Here is a 17,008-nt window from a genome sequence, read left to right as displayed (position 1 = left end):
TCTATATTTCTATGGTCTCTACTACCTGACATTAGTGACCAAGGATACTACAAAAATAAAAAATATAGATATAAATAGAGAAATATCACGTAGTTCTGGGTCAATTTAAGAAATTTTCACTATTTTGGAGCGGAGGGAGCAGAGAATTCATGTTCATCTTCGTTATCTCCCTTATGAAAAACGAAAGTCCGGGAAGGAAGCAGGAAGGGATCCTACGAGTACTTCGGCTCCGGTGGAAGCAAAGTGTAGGATCAAAAAAAAAATAGATGGCTGTGTGGTTGAATTTGGAACTGAAAGTGAATTAGTAACGGGCTGAGGGCATCTTGCGACCAACCTTAATGTTGGAGCAATATATTCTGCCTTAGGCGCAATAGAGCAAATCTATGTACGGGCGTGGATATTCTAACGAGATAATTGCCGTAGGTCTAACGAAAAAAATTACATATTTCTAAATAAATAAATATTTACTTCTAAATTAACCAATAGAAGTTTTTTTTCTAGTCAAGACTAAATTCCCCCATCAGCCGAAATTTCTTTTTTTTTATCTTTCCAGGAAGGACCTACCAGCTATTCAAAGGAAGAATTTATCGTGTTTTTGTGAAGAGAAAATTATAATTATAACTATATAATTAATCTTGTAACCTTATATTATATTTATATTATTATATTGTATATTATATTATTGTTTTATTATATTACTCTATTATATTATTATATTAATTGTATATTAATTGCACTTTTCCTTCCCAAACCACTTCACAAACTCCTTCACTCTTCCCTCCCGACGTTTCAGGGGAACGTTGAGCCCCTTTCATGCCACCATGACCACTCGACACCGTCAATGAAAACAATGATATAAGTGGATTCGAGCGATTTCAGTCCCACGATTGTGTCCGGCCGGTCGTTGTTGGCTCGAGAGGTCGCACCATATTTTGTTTACCCCCCGGAGAAGTCCTCGCTGTCGCTACGGCTAAAGGTGAGGGTCCTTTTCCAGAGTGTAAAGAAGCCGCCGCCGTCGGTCGAGCAACACAGCGCGGCGCTGATATGTTGTCGTTACGAATAATGGGCTGTTTTAGGATCTCGGACCGGAAACAATGAAAAGGTGTCAACTAACCCTATAGAAATTCTCGTTATTCTAGTGTAATATCATTGGGAACGGCAGAGGACAATCCATAGAGTTCTTGTACAACGTGAATTCACCTCCGAATCTCGTTAGGACACAATTAAGCTGCCATTCCCATTGGTTCAATAGAAAATACAACCATAAGATGGTGAATGGAGAGTTTTTGGCACGACAAATTATGCAAAAATAAATTAAAATTGAATAAATAATAAAATAAATAATGAATTAATAAATTAAATAAATAAATAAATAAATAAATTGTTAGAGAGAAAAGGGAAACTTGATACGATTACTCCGATCAAACTTTGGGTGTTTAGCACTCGAAGAACTTCAAAAACAATGAGTTGAGATATGTGATGGGAAAATTCTTGAATATTCAATTTTTCGAACGATTCACAATCACAAGTAATTTATGGAACAGATCGAATGATCGCTCAATTCGGCTTCAAATGTACTTGTCATAGTTATAAGAGGATAAATATAGAATATATACATATATTCTATATGTATAAAAATAAAAAAATAGAATAATAAAAATAAAATAAATAAATTAATGAATGAATTTAAAATATGGAGTATATATTTTTTGAAAAATAACAAAAATAACATATTTTTTAAACATCTGAAAACTCAATTTTAGTTCCTAAAATATTAGAAAAATGTTTATGGGAATTTTTTTTTCTCCCTGTACTTCGTAATATCTTAGTATTCGAATAAACCAATACGGCTGCAATTCCCTAAATTATCTGCAACTTTTTATTTATTTGTTTATTACTTTTTATTACTACCTGCAATTTTCATGGTGACTGATATTGAAATTGTTTTGGGGAAAAGCATTTGAGAACAATTTTCAGGCTGTGCGATTTCCTCGTGGATGTTTTTTTTCATTTCAACTCTGGTTTTCCCCCTTCCTCAGCCAATAGCCCCATTCCACTAAGAGAGGCAAATAAAATTAACGTGGACAAATGGCAAACACTCATGTTGTTTTTTTCTCCCCGACTAAAAAAAGATTCTTTGTTTTCTCATTACTATGACAAACATGAGCGAAATGAGTACGAAAGGTACTCACGGTTAGACAGCACACAGTTTTGTTGTCAGAACATCGATGTTTTCCGGGAAACATCAGGATAATGGGAATGGAAAAGAGGGAATATTCCGTTGTTTTTGGAAAAAAGGGAATTTAGCTCGAAAAAATTTAGGCAGTTTTTCTCAGAGATTAAAATTGCCAAATTTTTTTGCCGGTTCGTTTAGTTCGCTCTACCTTCGCTCGTATTTTATCAAATGTCAGTAATAATATCTATGCTTAGGAATAAATAACCTACTCGAAGGAAAAATTCTAGTTTTTCTTTCAAAATGAAATTTTCCGAACAACCTATTCGAAGAAAATCATCGCTAGAACTTTTCAAAAACTCAGCGATTCGTAGAAAAAACTGAGTTCTGCTCTGTATGGCAGAACTATACATGAATGTAGTCAATGAAATCATGGATGGAAAAAACATTCCAGGTTAATGAACTGCTTCAACAATCATGTAACAGTAAAATTCTGCACTTTAGGGAAATGTTGCCAGGAAAATGTGAAACTTCGAAAAAAAAAAGAAAAGAAAAAGAAAATGGGATCCAGTGATTAGGAAAAAATAAAAGGTATCTGAGAAAAACAGCGTGAATAAAACGAAAAAAAAGCAGATATGGAAGATGTGAGAAGAAATAGAATGAAATTCATTAGAGATGCTTACGCGAAAAAAAGAAAACAAAAGGTAAAATCAAAAAATCTGGAACTAAAAACGGAGTCGTACTTTTGTGGTGGCATCGAGGATTGGGTTCGCGGTTGCCGCCGCAGCGGAATTCGTGAAACCATTTGGTCGTTCATTTCGTCGAAATGATGCTCTTTCAAAGTTCCATTCCGAAGTGACATCTTCTCCGTTACCGACTGAAAAACACATGTGAAGGAATCACAACCACATTAACACACCACCACCACCTCCTACTTTTTTAAAAATTTATTTAATTTATGGGTATAGGACCGAAAGGTTATTTCTGGTCCTTCGCATACGAAATTCTACGATGAGTTGTGTTATTCCTGGTCTCAGCAGTCTTGTTTTTTTTTACCATTCTTGGTGATTTTTAGTGTTCCTCTTTTTCCATGTAATAATGCATGAATGGAATCACATACATATGTAGGTGTGGTCCCATCCGCTTAAATGCATGTGATCTACCCGTTGTTGACAATATCTTAGTAAGAAATTATAAAATACGGCATCAGTTTCTAAAGCGGAAGAAGAAAATGTTGTGTGGTGCGCATGCAAAATAACTACTTTCACTCATCGATCGATAATGTACGATGTCCCAAGGTCCCATGTAGGAAATTTTATCTATTTCGAAATTACCCCTTTTCTCTGTGGAAATACGGCATGAAATTTTCTGTTATTTAAAGTTAAATACTTCAGGATAACTTCGAGGCATAAAAACCACACTGGAGTTCAAAATCCCAAAGAGCATAATAAAATAAGAAGGATATAAAATATAAATGTAAAGTATAAGATATAAAATAAAACGACAATAATATTATATTACAGAGGTAAAGCTCAACCTCGGTATCGTCTACAAAAGTGTGTATACAGTATTAACGGTGGAATATGATAAAATTGCTTGATTTTTGTGATTTTGAATTTTTTCTCTCGTCTTTTCTTTCTTCTCTTCTCTTCCTTCTCTTTTCCTTTCGTCATAACTTTCTTCTTTCTCTTTTTCTTTCGTCATAACTATCTTCAAATGTGTTTATTTAAAAAAGCGCATAATCGGGATTAACAGCATATATGACCTATCCTGGGTTACTTTTTATCACAAAGCTACAAAATTTTCCGTCAACGTTTAAATTTTGCCGATAATTGCACTGATCTAACAAAGGAGTTTTTCTTAGTTGTGCTCTGGATGTAATAACTAAAGATCTTCATATAGAAAGTGTTGTAGCATAGTTTATTTTGTTTTTTTGTAGTTTTTTTTCCCGGAATTTTGTGTTTTTCTGTAAACATTTCACATTTCTACCAGGATTCTTTCATTAGATTTTTTTTGAATTTTTCGTTAGCATAACAAAAAATTTGTCATTTGAAAAAATGTGGATAATGATTTCAGAAAATCAAATGCATTTACATACGTAACCCTCAAATTTGTCCACGAAACAAGTTGTCAGGGAAATGTCTGCAAAAACTTGATTCCAGTGAGAAATTTTCCGAGAAACCTTCGTGGGAAATGACATTTTTTGTTTGTTTGTGGTAAGGGGAACTTCAAAGTTTTATGTACGTAGATATGTTTGTACGAGATTGCCCTTCTTGTTTGATTTGTACGCGATCTGACATCCGAGGAGCCTAAAACTATAGCCATTTCGATATTCCACATCATTAGGCGCAAATCAGCAGCAATAAATTCGGCGCCATGCGTTGTTGTTAGGAAGATGTCCGCAATTGCGGAATTTCCAACAGTTCACCGTGAAAAGAGGAACGAAACGATTGTGGTGAACGTATTTAATTGAATTTCTAACAATTTCTTGCACTTTGGCATAGATTGTTCTCTTCTGTTGTAACCACTCTTAATCACATTCAAACCCGTTCGGAATCGCATTTTTCTATGCATTCATGCTAAGAAAATAAAGTTGAAACGATCATTTCACGATTTTTCATCCACTGTCTGAGCTGAGGGTTTGATCTCGAAGGTACACTTCCTGAAAATTAGCCTTCACCGTTAATTTTGTGTGTACGTTGTGAATTTGAATCGATAAGCCATTATGTCTCAGGCGTTTTTTGGTAGAGAGGTAAAAATATAAAAATAAAAGTAAAAATAATTATCAAGCATGAAAGAGACCACAGAAATAAGTGATTTTTAACTGAGAATTCAATAAATTCTTCACAATCTTTTCTTATGAATACTTCCTTTTAAATGCACTATTCGTTTCAGGACCCATGAGAGCAATAATTACTCATATTATTATAGTACTCCACAAATCATCAAGACTTGAATATGAATATGTATTGGAAAAACAAGAAAATTTCTAGAAAAAAGAAAAAAAAGAATTTCTTTTAATTTCACTTTCACTAGAAACTAGTTTAAAATGTCCAACTGTTTTATGATGTCCCGGGGTCCCACGTGGGGGAATGTAAAAATAGTTCAAAAAAAAAGTTCTGAAGCGTTACAATCGAAAGCGGAAGAAGGAAATGTTGTGTGCATGCAAAATAACTACTTTCATTCAACGATCGATAATGTACGATGTCCCAAGGTCCCATGTAGGAAATTTCATCTATTACGAAATCACCCCTTTTCTCTCGGAATGCGGCATGAAATTTTCTCTTGTTTAAAGTTGAATTCTTTCCCAAGACTTGCCAAGAAAATCCTTTCCTTTCGGGACCATAATTGTTATATTTTAGAACCTATACAACCATTGTTGGAATCGTAAATCTCCATGGCGTACAGGGCAACGAATACGCCATAAAACCGCGCCATTTTCATGATCGTGATCCGATACATGATTAGAAATGCATATCGTCTAAAAACTACAACTGCGCACGCGCCTCAATTCCGAAAGCAACACATCTGCGAATCTGTGACGTTAAGAGCCCCATAAACTACGGACGTTGACGTTTCATCGTTGCTCGCCCGGCACTCAACCCCGTCAAGGTCCACATGAATCAGGGAGAAGGCGCTGGATCCACGTGGAGACCGCAACGCAGCGGAAATCTGTGCCGTAGGCACGGAAGCGACGTCGCTTTTTACGCGTCGCTGATCATTGCACAAATGTTGATCAAATGGTGTGTGATTTGTCCGTCCGTCGTCGGTCGTTGACGGTACGCGCCGGTGCTGCAACGATGCGCACGAGCGACAAATAACCCTAACAAGGCCGCGCTGCTATTAACGGTGCATTGAGCGATAAAAAGAGGGCGGAGGCGTGCACCGTTGGCGGGGCGGGCGGAGGAGGAGGCCATTACAGAAAACCTTCAAGTAATGGATGGCCTTGTAGGTTTTTGTGGATAGATTAGGGAAATTTCTCGAAAGAAAAAACTACGTCGATGATGCAAATTCGCGTGAAAAAAGCGGGTGGAATGGAAATTCGAAAGGAAAATTGCAAATATGACCATCGACATGAATAAATCGAAGTGAAGTACAATTCTTTTTTAATTCAATTTTTTTAAAATCCACTTCAATTCAGAATACTTAAATACAAATTCTGAAAAAAAATGAAATAACACAAAAAATTATAAGTTCTAAGCTGGGGAACGAAAAAGAAGGGTCACCGGAAAATGGACATTTCCGGAAATTTCCCGTACGGTACGTTGGTTGAAAATTGATTTCATAGCATGGCCCTGAGAAATTTCCACGATTTTTCCTTCACATGTGTTTCTTTCCTCAATTATTTTTCTACTATTCCCCACTCAACATTCCGTTCATACTCACGCACCGCCGCCTATACAGTCATAAGGTCAAGAGTTATTGAATAGAGTAAATTTGTACGCCAAATCCACTAATTTCAGCTCATTTGAGCAATTGTGATGCGGCACTGAGGTGAACCATCGTTCTATCCACTCCGTACAAGAAAAAGTTAAGCAAAATAAAACCCATACCTCCTTTTCCTTTCTTTGTTGCCAATTTTTTTCCAACGACTTTTCGTTTTTCCTGACAAACTCATAAATTATGCATGGACCTTTGCCATCAGATTTGTGTTAGATACTGATTTAAGACTAATCTGGATCTATCCGATACAAATGGGACCTTGAGCAACTTTTACAAATTCGTTTCAAGAACCGGTTATTCGAAAGAGCTCGTCTGAATCAGTTATCAGCAATAAACAACAACAAAACTCTGTAATTCGTAACAAAACCAGGTGAAAAATTTAAGTGCGAGCAAAGAGACGTGTAACTCTGAACGAATTCAAGGTAAAACTGCTTTTCCGAGCTTGTTCCCAAATATTTGTACTAGTATATGGTTTAAATAAATCTAAATACGTTCATATCTACCATCTCTGAGAAAATATCAAGAATTTTCAAGAGAAAATCTTTTTTTAGAACTATTCTATTAGAACTATTAGAACGACATTCCTTTCATTCCGAAAAGAAAAAACATTTAAAATTTATCCTATGGCTCTAATTCTTTACACGGATTATTCAACGATGAAAAACCGGGATTTTTAGGAGATGCGCTAAGAAAAAGTGTTCAGGATCCGAAGAGACGTGAACTTTGACAGAACATTACGGAAATATGCGACCTAATCCCTCCTCGATTAAATTCCATCCCTGAGAATTTTTCTTATCTATTTATTCGTTATTTTACAAGCGTGGATGTTCCTTTCAACAGCGGAAAAAAATGAGATCAAGAGAAAAATTGAACTCTATAGCAAAAAAATTTCTGAAAATTTTTCGCAAGACTACCAGATAAAATCCAGAAACAAAGCACGAACAGACGGGTTTCAGCAATTCTAATTTAAAAATTCGAAGAAAAAATTGCGTGGTCAGCAAAAACCGACGACGATCACAACAATCGCGAAGTTGTCCCATAATTCCTTCTTCCGTCTAAAATGAAACAGAAAGAAACCAGATTATACGGAAAATCCACACTAAAATCTTCGGCACGGGACCGCCTGCTACTATTGTTGGGGACGTAGTCCTTCTAAGATGATGTAACTATGCAACGGGGAAATCTCATTCTTTATGGATATGTAGGAGAATAAGAATACGTGGAAAAAAGCAGAAATATGAGAACTGAAAATTATATTTCGAATTTTAAAAGTATGGCCCCTAGTAGGGCTTTAAGTTCAAAGATTAAGAAGAATAGAGAAGGTTTCGTGTCATTCATTTATTCGTTCAGTTTTTTCCCCGAGATTTCACTCTATATTTATCTTCTTCTTGTTTCTATCCCCGTCATTTAAATTTAAAATAATAGATCTCAAAATTTTCCCTACCTACTGAACAGATGTGTCCGAGTCCGACGAACGTGTTTATCTACCATCAACCACTTAGGACAAAGACAAAGTACGCGATTTCCCTCGTAATTTTTTCTCGTAGTTTGCAGAAGGTGAAATGTATTTTTTTTTTCAACCCCAGTTCAAGATCATTTGCAGAAGAAAAAGGGAGAAAGATAAGTGGAAAGGCACTTTTACGAAGTGTCAACGTTCTTAGTAGTAACAAGAAATCGGTCCTTCCGCAAGAGAAAATAGAATGATCTCTGTTCTTAGTACGATAGGTAACATGCACCATTTATTCTCTAGCTTTTTTTAGTGGGTGTGCAAAATATAATGATTCGGAAAAAATTTTAAAGTTGCGAAAAAGGTAAATTTAATTCTCCAATTTTTTTACTGGATGAGGAAAATATAATGTTCCAAAAAAATCAAAAAAAAAATTGCGAAGAGGATTTTTTTTAATCTTATGAATAATGAATGCAAAAAATAAGATGAAATCAGATGAGAGAAATTGTAGACAACGTTTGACGATTCTACTATAAAATATCACAAAAATTTTAAAAATAAAGAAAAAATACGCTGCTAGAAACTAATTAAAAATGTTGAAATAAGTAAAATACATATATTTTTCTGTCTTTTTTTAGACTAGTTCCAAGCACTAACAGCGTCTTTTCTCTGTTAAATGGAAAATGCTAAGGAAACTGCTGGAAAACTTAATCGAAAAACTTTTTTTTTCAAGAAAAACGAAAAGAATTCGTCGATCACGGAAGTTCGAAAGAAAAAAAATCAAACACAATTCAAAAAAGAAATGAAAATAAGGTTGCAAATTTGAGAAATCAGTGAATTCCTTCCAGAAAAAAACGATTAAAATGGCATTAAATACATAGGGGACGTTAAGAAATAATGTGATTGCATGAATGCGATGAAATCGTTTATAGGCAGAGCTATGGAAGCGTCCGGAACCGTAGATGAATGCTATCTTCATGCAAAAATCCATGACTCATGTATAATTCTATTCCTTTTTTTTCAACATCAGATAACTCAGTATAACCCAATGGGCAGAAAATATTGTTTTCTATCGATGCAGGAAGAAAAGACCAAAATTTTAGTTAAGTGACGTCGATTTTAGTAAAGTTTGTAATTTTTTTTTGTTCGTACGATTCTCCGACTCAAACAAAGTGTGTTCCATTTTTTATCTTTCTTTTCTGGTGCACCATTGGTGTATGCGAATAAATAAATAAATAAAAATTTGCATCCTCTTCCCGAAAAAAAAAAGAAATCCGTTGTTATGAATAGATTCGAGGGGAATTAAGAGCAGTTGAATAAACACAGATACGAGTGTTTTTGCGTTCCCTTTGGGAGCCGATACAAATTCCAGGCGCTTCTGCTTCAATGGAAAAGACTAATATGATAGTACGTATGAATAAAGGCATGTCCTTCCCGTATCGGAATTCTGCCGCTGTCGCTTACGTCGAAATCTTTCGTTAAGGGAGGAGAGCGCGGAATAGATGAGTGTAGAAATCGGAAAAAAACATGAAATTTCGGGAAAAAAAATAGGTAGAACGATAGAACGACTAACATCCACGAGAAATTCGTTCACTATCACGAGAACTCGAGAGGTGCACTGGATTATGGACATGGCGATATGATTGTCAGAAGCAATAAAACTGATCAGAAAAAAAAATCATAAGATAGTCGTAGCACACATCCACAAACCTTTCCGATTCCTCGCCAATCGTGGAGTTGCCGGCAGCCGAAATAATTTGTTACGAAACGGATTGATCCTGCGTAGACTACGTCGCAACGAGCTTTCCGAGTCCATGAATCTGTGATTTTGCGAAGTTAGTTGGTACCGGAGGTCGCAGCACCGCTCAAACGCGTATACATACAGACACGTACACAACACAAACACACACACACAGCGATTTCACAGCAGTCGACTGTGGCCGCGCGGCAAGTGCGGGGCGAGGGGTCGCCAGCGACGGGGCCCCGCCCTCGTCGGAGCACACGGCTGGCTTCGGCCGCTGCCTCCGCCGCCGCCGCTGCTGCTGCACCCTTGCGACGACATTTGCATACGACAACATTTGCGAATGATAACGGAACGGAATGTTTGTGGTCTGCCGGCGAATGCCGTCGAGACAACGATTTGCAAAGGTGAAGCGCTCAGAAGAAAATAGCGCACGGTAAAAACTTTCCTAAACGGTAAACGTTCCTTAAAAACGAATAGAAGTGATAGAATGAGTGAACGTAGGAGAGGATCATATGTCCTTTTACGGTTCAGCGCATCCGAAGTGCAAGAATTCGAATTTTAACTCAGATGATGCAGATAGACAGTGACGACGGTCAGGGGAAAATTCTTCCTCGGTCCAAAATTTACAAAAATAATATTTATAGCTAAACCTTCTTTTGTGTTAAATAGATTATTTTAAAATTAGTAAATAGATTAAATTTTGTTTTATAATTTATTATAAATTTAAGAAATAAAAAATTAATCAAATGTTTTTTTAAAAGACTTAGACTTTTTTTAATAAAGTTTGCTTCTAGTAAAGAAAAGGAACATGATCTCTATCCAGAGCGAAAAAAATCCTCTAAGAAACAAATATATAAAATTCACACTAAAATAAAACAATAACACAAATCTCTTAGAATAATGAATGAATAACATAGAGAGAAAATTTCAGGACAAAAGTGCTCAATAGATTTTTATCGACTATCTATAAATATACAGCAAGAACTTTTTTCTTTCTTTTTTTTCTCTCTCTCTTCCTCTCGCTATCATCTTTTTTTTTCTTGAAACGAATGGGTAACGTTACGTACATAGTTGTGGCTCCTCTGCTGAAGTTCGTGATCTCTCACGGCAGCTTCAGGGTAAAACACCAGTAATTTCTCTTATTTTATAATTAATTTATAATTAAAATATAAAATATTTTATAATTAAAATACAAGTAATTTTATTTTGAAAAATTGTGTGAAGTGATGAACATGGACAACACACCGTATGTTTTTGCAGGAGTGTTAGTTCACAAACCTGCATCGGTACGACCGCAGTACAACCAAATAACCAGTGACATTTTCCCTTAATTTTTTTGACAGTAATTAAAGATAGATAATCACGAACGACACGCGTTTCAGGGATAAAATTGGATCAAACTAGGAAGTGGAGGGCATGCGATTAAGAAAAGTACTGTTATGCCCCTTTCGCCACCTAACAACTTCGGAACATTCATGTTCATTTATGTTGGGACAAGGTCCCATCATCAGTACCTGGGTAAAAGAGAAGGAAAAATACAATACTAAAGAGCGATTAGAATTCAATTCTTATTCACGTTCACAACGTAGGAACTATTCGTAGATGCATAGATGCCTCAACAATAAACAATCAACATTTTCGTGAAACTATTGAACCAACAAAAAAAAAGACAGAGAAGAAAAAAAAGAAAGACAAGGAGACGTGAAGCGGAATTCAAAGAACGTGACATTAAACTCTAAAATGAACTACCCGCAACGTATAAATAGACACGTGATGAGAAATTTAAAGCCATAAATTTACATAGTTTTGAGGAATGTGGAAGAAAAAAGCGGAGCAGTGGACATCTGTCGTACTTTTCGTGCTACTTAGTCCTCAGGACAACGCGTCAACGCACCCTTATGAGTTCAGATAGTTTAGTTCGAAAACGTATTATTACTAGTCAGGAAAAAAACTACAAAAAAAAACAAAGAATGGCCAAACAACAAATTAATGTGCTTGACAGATGTTCACTGCTCCACTTTTTCTTCCACATTCCTCAAAAGTATGTAAATTTATGGTTTTTAATTTCTCATCACGTGTCTATTTATACGTTGCGGGTAGTTCATTTTAGAATTTCAGGTCACTATTCTCCACCTTCAACAACTCAATGGTCCTCAAACGAGGGAAGGAAAAGAACGTGAAATGACTTCTGTTTAGTTAGGTAAGTAAAATTGATCAGTAGAATCAATTCAATTGACAATAATTCGCATTATTAATTTGTATACACTTATAAACTTAAATTATATTCGATTCTATGTTCTATCACAGTTTCGTTTAAGTTCTGAATGAATATTTCAATTATTTATTTATTTATTTATTTTATTTTATTTTTTCATTGGAGTTTTTTCCAGTACTCTCGCTTCTATGAGTATCCAGATTTTTTTAATGATCCAAGAGATATTCGAGGTGATTACCTCCTACCACCAAAACCTTCCATCAAAAATTTTCTCGTGTTTACACTTTAACCGCCTGATCAGTTCATAAAAACCGGAGAGAAAAACAAAAAAGTGCAGCGAAGAAGAAGAGTTAAAACCAAATAAGGAAGGTATGAGAGTAGTAAACAAGTATCCATAGTATTTCTCTGTAAAGAATCAAACATTAAAATAGGAGCAAATTATTTCGTTTCAAGATTTGTTTCGTGGAATTTGCAAGATAACTTCATTTTCATACAAATCAATTTAATTCGTTCACAGAAATTTGGAAACAACTGATAGTTCAAAGAGACTTATTCTCACACGAGAACTGGTCCTCGTCCACTTTATCTCAGTGTGAACTTTTTATGTACACGCTTCTAAATCCTACGTTTTCGTGTGTTTTTCTTCTTCTACTTTACAATCAGCGTCTATTGTATATGAGTGGAGCGTATCCATTTAATAGTGTACGACGAGACAAAAGAAACTAAAAAAAAAAGAGACAGAGAGGAAACCTTTCCACTGGCTGCATCTAATGGCTCGATTAAAAAGTTGCGCAGAAGATTAATTGTCGCAAAATTTCCTTTTTACTGGAACATTTCAAGAGAAACCGTAGCAAAAAGCACTGGATGGGGCAGAAATATGAAATCGTTCATTCACGATTTAAAAAAAAGAAAAAAGAAAAACTGCAAGCGGAACAGAAATTACCAAGAAAGCTTAGAAAGCAAACACTTCCAGTAGAACTTCCTAACAAAGAACCGATCGATAATTGGTTACCTAAATGTTTTTTTTTCTTGCTTTAAAACACAAACACAAATCACACACTTAAATGAGTTAGAGACGACTCTTGTCGCCTCTTGTCACCGATCCCACCCCAACCACAAAGAAAAGTTCTCAGAATTCCCCGTTGTGTGTACAAAGTGAGATCTCAAAAATGTTGGCTGAATTCCTCGGTTTTTTTTTGTCTGCATTTACAGACACGACGAGAAGCAAACAGAGATTTACGACTTCATGGACAGAAATGTACAGTAAGAAAATTATGGAGTGATTTCTATCGCGAGTCATCTGCTCTGAGAAGAGGTTCCACATCGTTGGGTTCGGTTGTTTTGTTTTTTTTTTGTTGTTCCGTATAAATACACAACTACTTGTGAGGGTACTGTACTTTCTAGCCGGGAGGCGTCAGACAGTCAGTCAAATTTTACAAGAAGCAAACATGTTCAACATGTCAGCTGCCGTTGTTAGCGCTTCTACTTTTCGCTGAGAAAAAACAGTACGAACGTATTATGCCTCCCGGGGGAAAAAATCTCAAGCAGCGTGAACTAGCGGTTCACATGTTAACCGGGAACAATTTTCATCTCTTTAAAGGGACAGGAATTTTCGAAGATTGAGAAAAAAAATTAATTAATTCGCGCCCATGGATAGCATCGAAATTTATTGCATGGTTCAACTTTATTTACTTTTGTTTTTATTGTTTTTTGTTTACTTTCACGACGCGAAAACGTTAGCAGGAAATAAAGATCGATAACAATCTTGGTTTCTGCTCAGGAAAACCACTACACGATTCAACCATACAGTGCCAGGATTTGAAGAAGATCGAATTTGGGACTTGTTTACTTTTGTTTCTATTGTTTTTTTTTTGTTTACTTTTTTACAAACACTGGAAAGACTGTGGTTTCTTGTGTTACTGTATTGCGAGTTGATTTGCGCTTTAGGGGATTTTTTTTTCAAACGGAGAACAAAAAAGTGCATTTACGGAATGTAATGGTGTAGGAATTTCGAGAAAGCGGAGTGCTGGGTGTTGTGTTGCACCAAAAAAAAAAACGGTTCGGACGTTCACTTGGATCGTGCTCCAGCTCTCCGAACAGTTAAAAAGTGGTTAGGCCAACTGTGAAATGGAGATTTCATTTTGGAAGTAAGCCCTGAACCCTGATTTCACAGTAAACCCTGAACTCTGATGACGATACTGTAAGTAACTTAATGAAGCATAGATCAACGATTACAACCGAGGAGATAGCTGAGAAGAAGGACGATTGACATTTCAGATATTTATTGATATTTTATAGATAGATATTTTTGATATTATAGATTATATTTTTTTAATATTTCACCTGTTGAAGTTTATCTTTTTGGATCGGGCACGAACTTATTTGCAATCATTCAGTACATCGTAATCTGAAGCTAGAATCTACAGAATGGAAATAATCAGAGATCAGCGAAACAACGTAGCGAAATGAGGTTAACGCGCAGTTTTTCGTGTCGGGACCTAAACGCCGGCAAAATCGGCATTTGAAGGCATCTTCGATTTCTGAGCAGAAGTCGTTCACGTAGAGAAATTTTTTCCTCGAATGAACATGAGAAAATCAGCGGAAGTTGCGCATTCCCCCATTTTCTGACGGAAAAAATATGAATTTCTGAGGATGATACTAACAGAATCTGCACTAATAATTTTCTGGAAAGAAACTTTTGAACTGAAACGAGCGCAGCTGCTTACATGCCTTCTGATTTGTAGACCTGCTCGGTGTGAGTCCATTCTTGGCAGTACGAGCGCTGAAAAGCGAATGGGTGGAGAATATCGCAACCTGCGGCGCATCTATCAATTTTTGTATGGGTTACTCCTAAATTATTGCAGGAATTGGATTTCAAGCGTTGGCGAAAATCTTGTTTTCTCCAGTAGTAGGAAGGATTCGAGAGTAGTTTTCGCGTACCACAAAGAAAAGAGCACAACTCCCACAGTTTCGTTATTCAGAGCATTCGAAGTACCAAAGGTCTCATTTCAGCCAACGAGACAACTCTTTACACCTGTGCAAGCGATGGGGTGAAAGTATACGTAAAATAGGTTGATGAAGAAATTAACGGACGGATCAACTCCTCCACGGATAATGAAAAATCTATCGTACTCAGATCCACATTGCCTCTTCCAAATTGAAATTTTCAACAGAATTCTAATATCAAACAATACGCCAAGCTTCTTACGAGTTATAAGGTAGTTGAAGCGCTCTAATCGAACTGTACATTAGAGGAGAAAAATGGCTCTCAGAGCGCGAAAATCGTTCTGAACTGTAAAATGTAAGAGAAGTCATCTCTCAGGACATTTTCTACTTTTTCTCTTCGTAGAAAATGCTTTGTTATATGGCTCAGCTGTTCTCTAGCTATTAGAAAACTAATTGTGTTAAAAAAAAACACGTTTTTTGTGCTCTAGGAACGAATTCCACGCTCCAAAGTAGAAATTGATCAGAGCAGCGGGGTAAGGTGGAGTTGGGAGGGCAAGGGGCACTGAACCACTATTCTTCGAAGTAAATAACTAAGTCAATCGGGGCTCTAGAACTCAAGCGTAAGTCATTGTTAGAGGATCTATGATTAATGCTTAGGTTAATCTTTCTCTTTTTTTAACCTTTTAATTTTTTCTAACCCAAAATAAAATTGCGAAGAGAAAAAGGAAAATAGAGCTTGCAGAAATGAGGGGCAATTGAGTGCCACCCCAACTACCTTTTACCCCTTCTGACACAATTACACCACACAAATGCCTTCAACTTCACCGACACATGTAACCACAAGAAGTTTTCCGATTGCGTCCGTGGCTGCACTGCACCTGTGCAAGAAAATTGCTCAACCTGCGTCAGACTCATGTCATTGGCCGTAACTGCGGAACAACAAAAACGCTACAGAATGACAAATTATTATCACTACAAGCCGAGCACTCAATTACAGGAAACACGTGTTCCGTGCTGTTCGTCAATCTGTGGGTTCTTTTTCGACTGCACACCGCACACAATTCATCAGTACTTAGACGCAGCAATGCGAGACGTGGTTTTCTAGTTGTTTCTTACTCTTTCTTGACATAAGCACACGGTAAACATTTACATTACAGTTTACTGCCTTTTTCTCCGAGTCTTTGGAAGGATTCCTAAATCCACATACACAGAACAGTTGTAAACATTGCGGTTATTGGTGCAATTGCACAAAAGGGAAGGATTAAAGGACGGATTGCATGCATCTGCGAGGCTGAACGAAAAAAAAAACTGGACTCAAATGGTATTAAAATGCTCGAGTACCAGCAGCGTCTCCCATTATTACTCTACACAATGTTTTTTGTGTAATTACACAAGGACCACTCGCAAAGACGAATGAGTAGTTATTGCGGTGGAAAAGTTGTGCAATTGCAGACATTCGCAGAACGAGTGCGAGACACAGATGAAGTGTGGACGATAATAACCACAAAAAAAGCAAATCCTTTTAAAATCGAAAGATATGCGTCTGAAGAGAAGGATTCTACAAGAGGATGATGCTCAAAACGTCCTGTTCACGACTGGACATTCCGGTTAAAGCGCTTTTTTCCCGCGGTGCTCGTAGGCTGAGTGCAGTCGATTGGCTGCGCCACGCTGTTCGAGTTGTTCACTTCAGGACCGTCACAGGTCCGGTAGTGGTATTAATCGGTGGATTTTTGGGAACATCATCATCTGTATGAAGTTGGATGTCGGGGCGTATTTTAAGCTACCGCTCCTTTATTTGAAAGTGTCCAGGGAAAAAAAAGTCGTCGTAAGAAGACAATCAAACAAGTTTGTTTTCTTTCCGCTGACACATACAACGTGTTGTTTGCACGAGATCAATGTGGTCCGCAAAAGGGGAATGTTTACGAAAAAGGGCGAAAATCGTGTAAATCGCACGCGTCGCCGCTCTCTTTACTGCGATACTTTTCCGGCGCATCCCCGTTGGGAGCCGTAAATCACGACGATTGGTCCTAGAAACGTGTT

General features: G+C 36.7%; 1 protein-coding gene across 2 annotated transcripts in view; it reads right to left on the bottom strand.

Annotated features, from left to right (window-relative positions):
* The window catches only part of RB195_011669 (uncharacterized protein), a gene marked incomplete at both ends in the record, with an annotated part of 45,633 nt that extends 35,754 nt beyond the window's left edge, over positions 1-9,879 (bottom strand). For both annotated transcript variants that reach the window (XM_064193196.1, XM_064193197.1), the window contains 2 exons: positions 2,917-3,050; positions 9,774-9,879. In XM_064193196.1, the coding sequence (XP_064050779.1) occupies positions 2,917-3,050; positions 9,774-9,879 (240 nt within the window). The remainder of the gene's footprint in view (positions 1-2,916; positions 3,051-9,773) is intronic.
* Between the last annotated feature and the right edge of the window lie 7,129 nt (positions 9,880-17,008).

This window comes from Necator americanus, chromosome III, assembly GCF_031761385.1.
Source record: "Necator americanus strain Aroian chromosome III, whole genome shotgun sequence".
In the NCBI taxonomy this organism is placed as follows: domain Eukaryota; kingdom Metazoa; phylum Nematoda; class Chromadorea; order Rhabditida; family Ancylostomatidae; genus Necator; species Necator americanus.
Note: the sequence above shows the minus strand (reverse complement) of the source record. Positions and strands in the feature narration are given on the sequence as shown.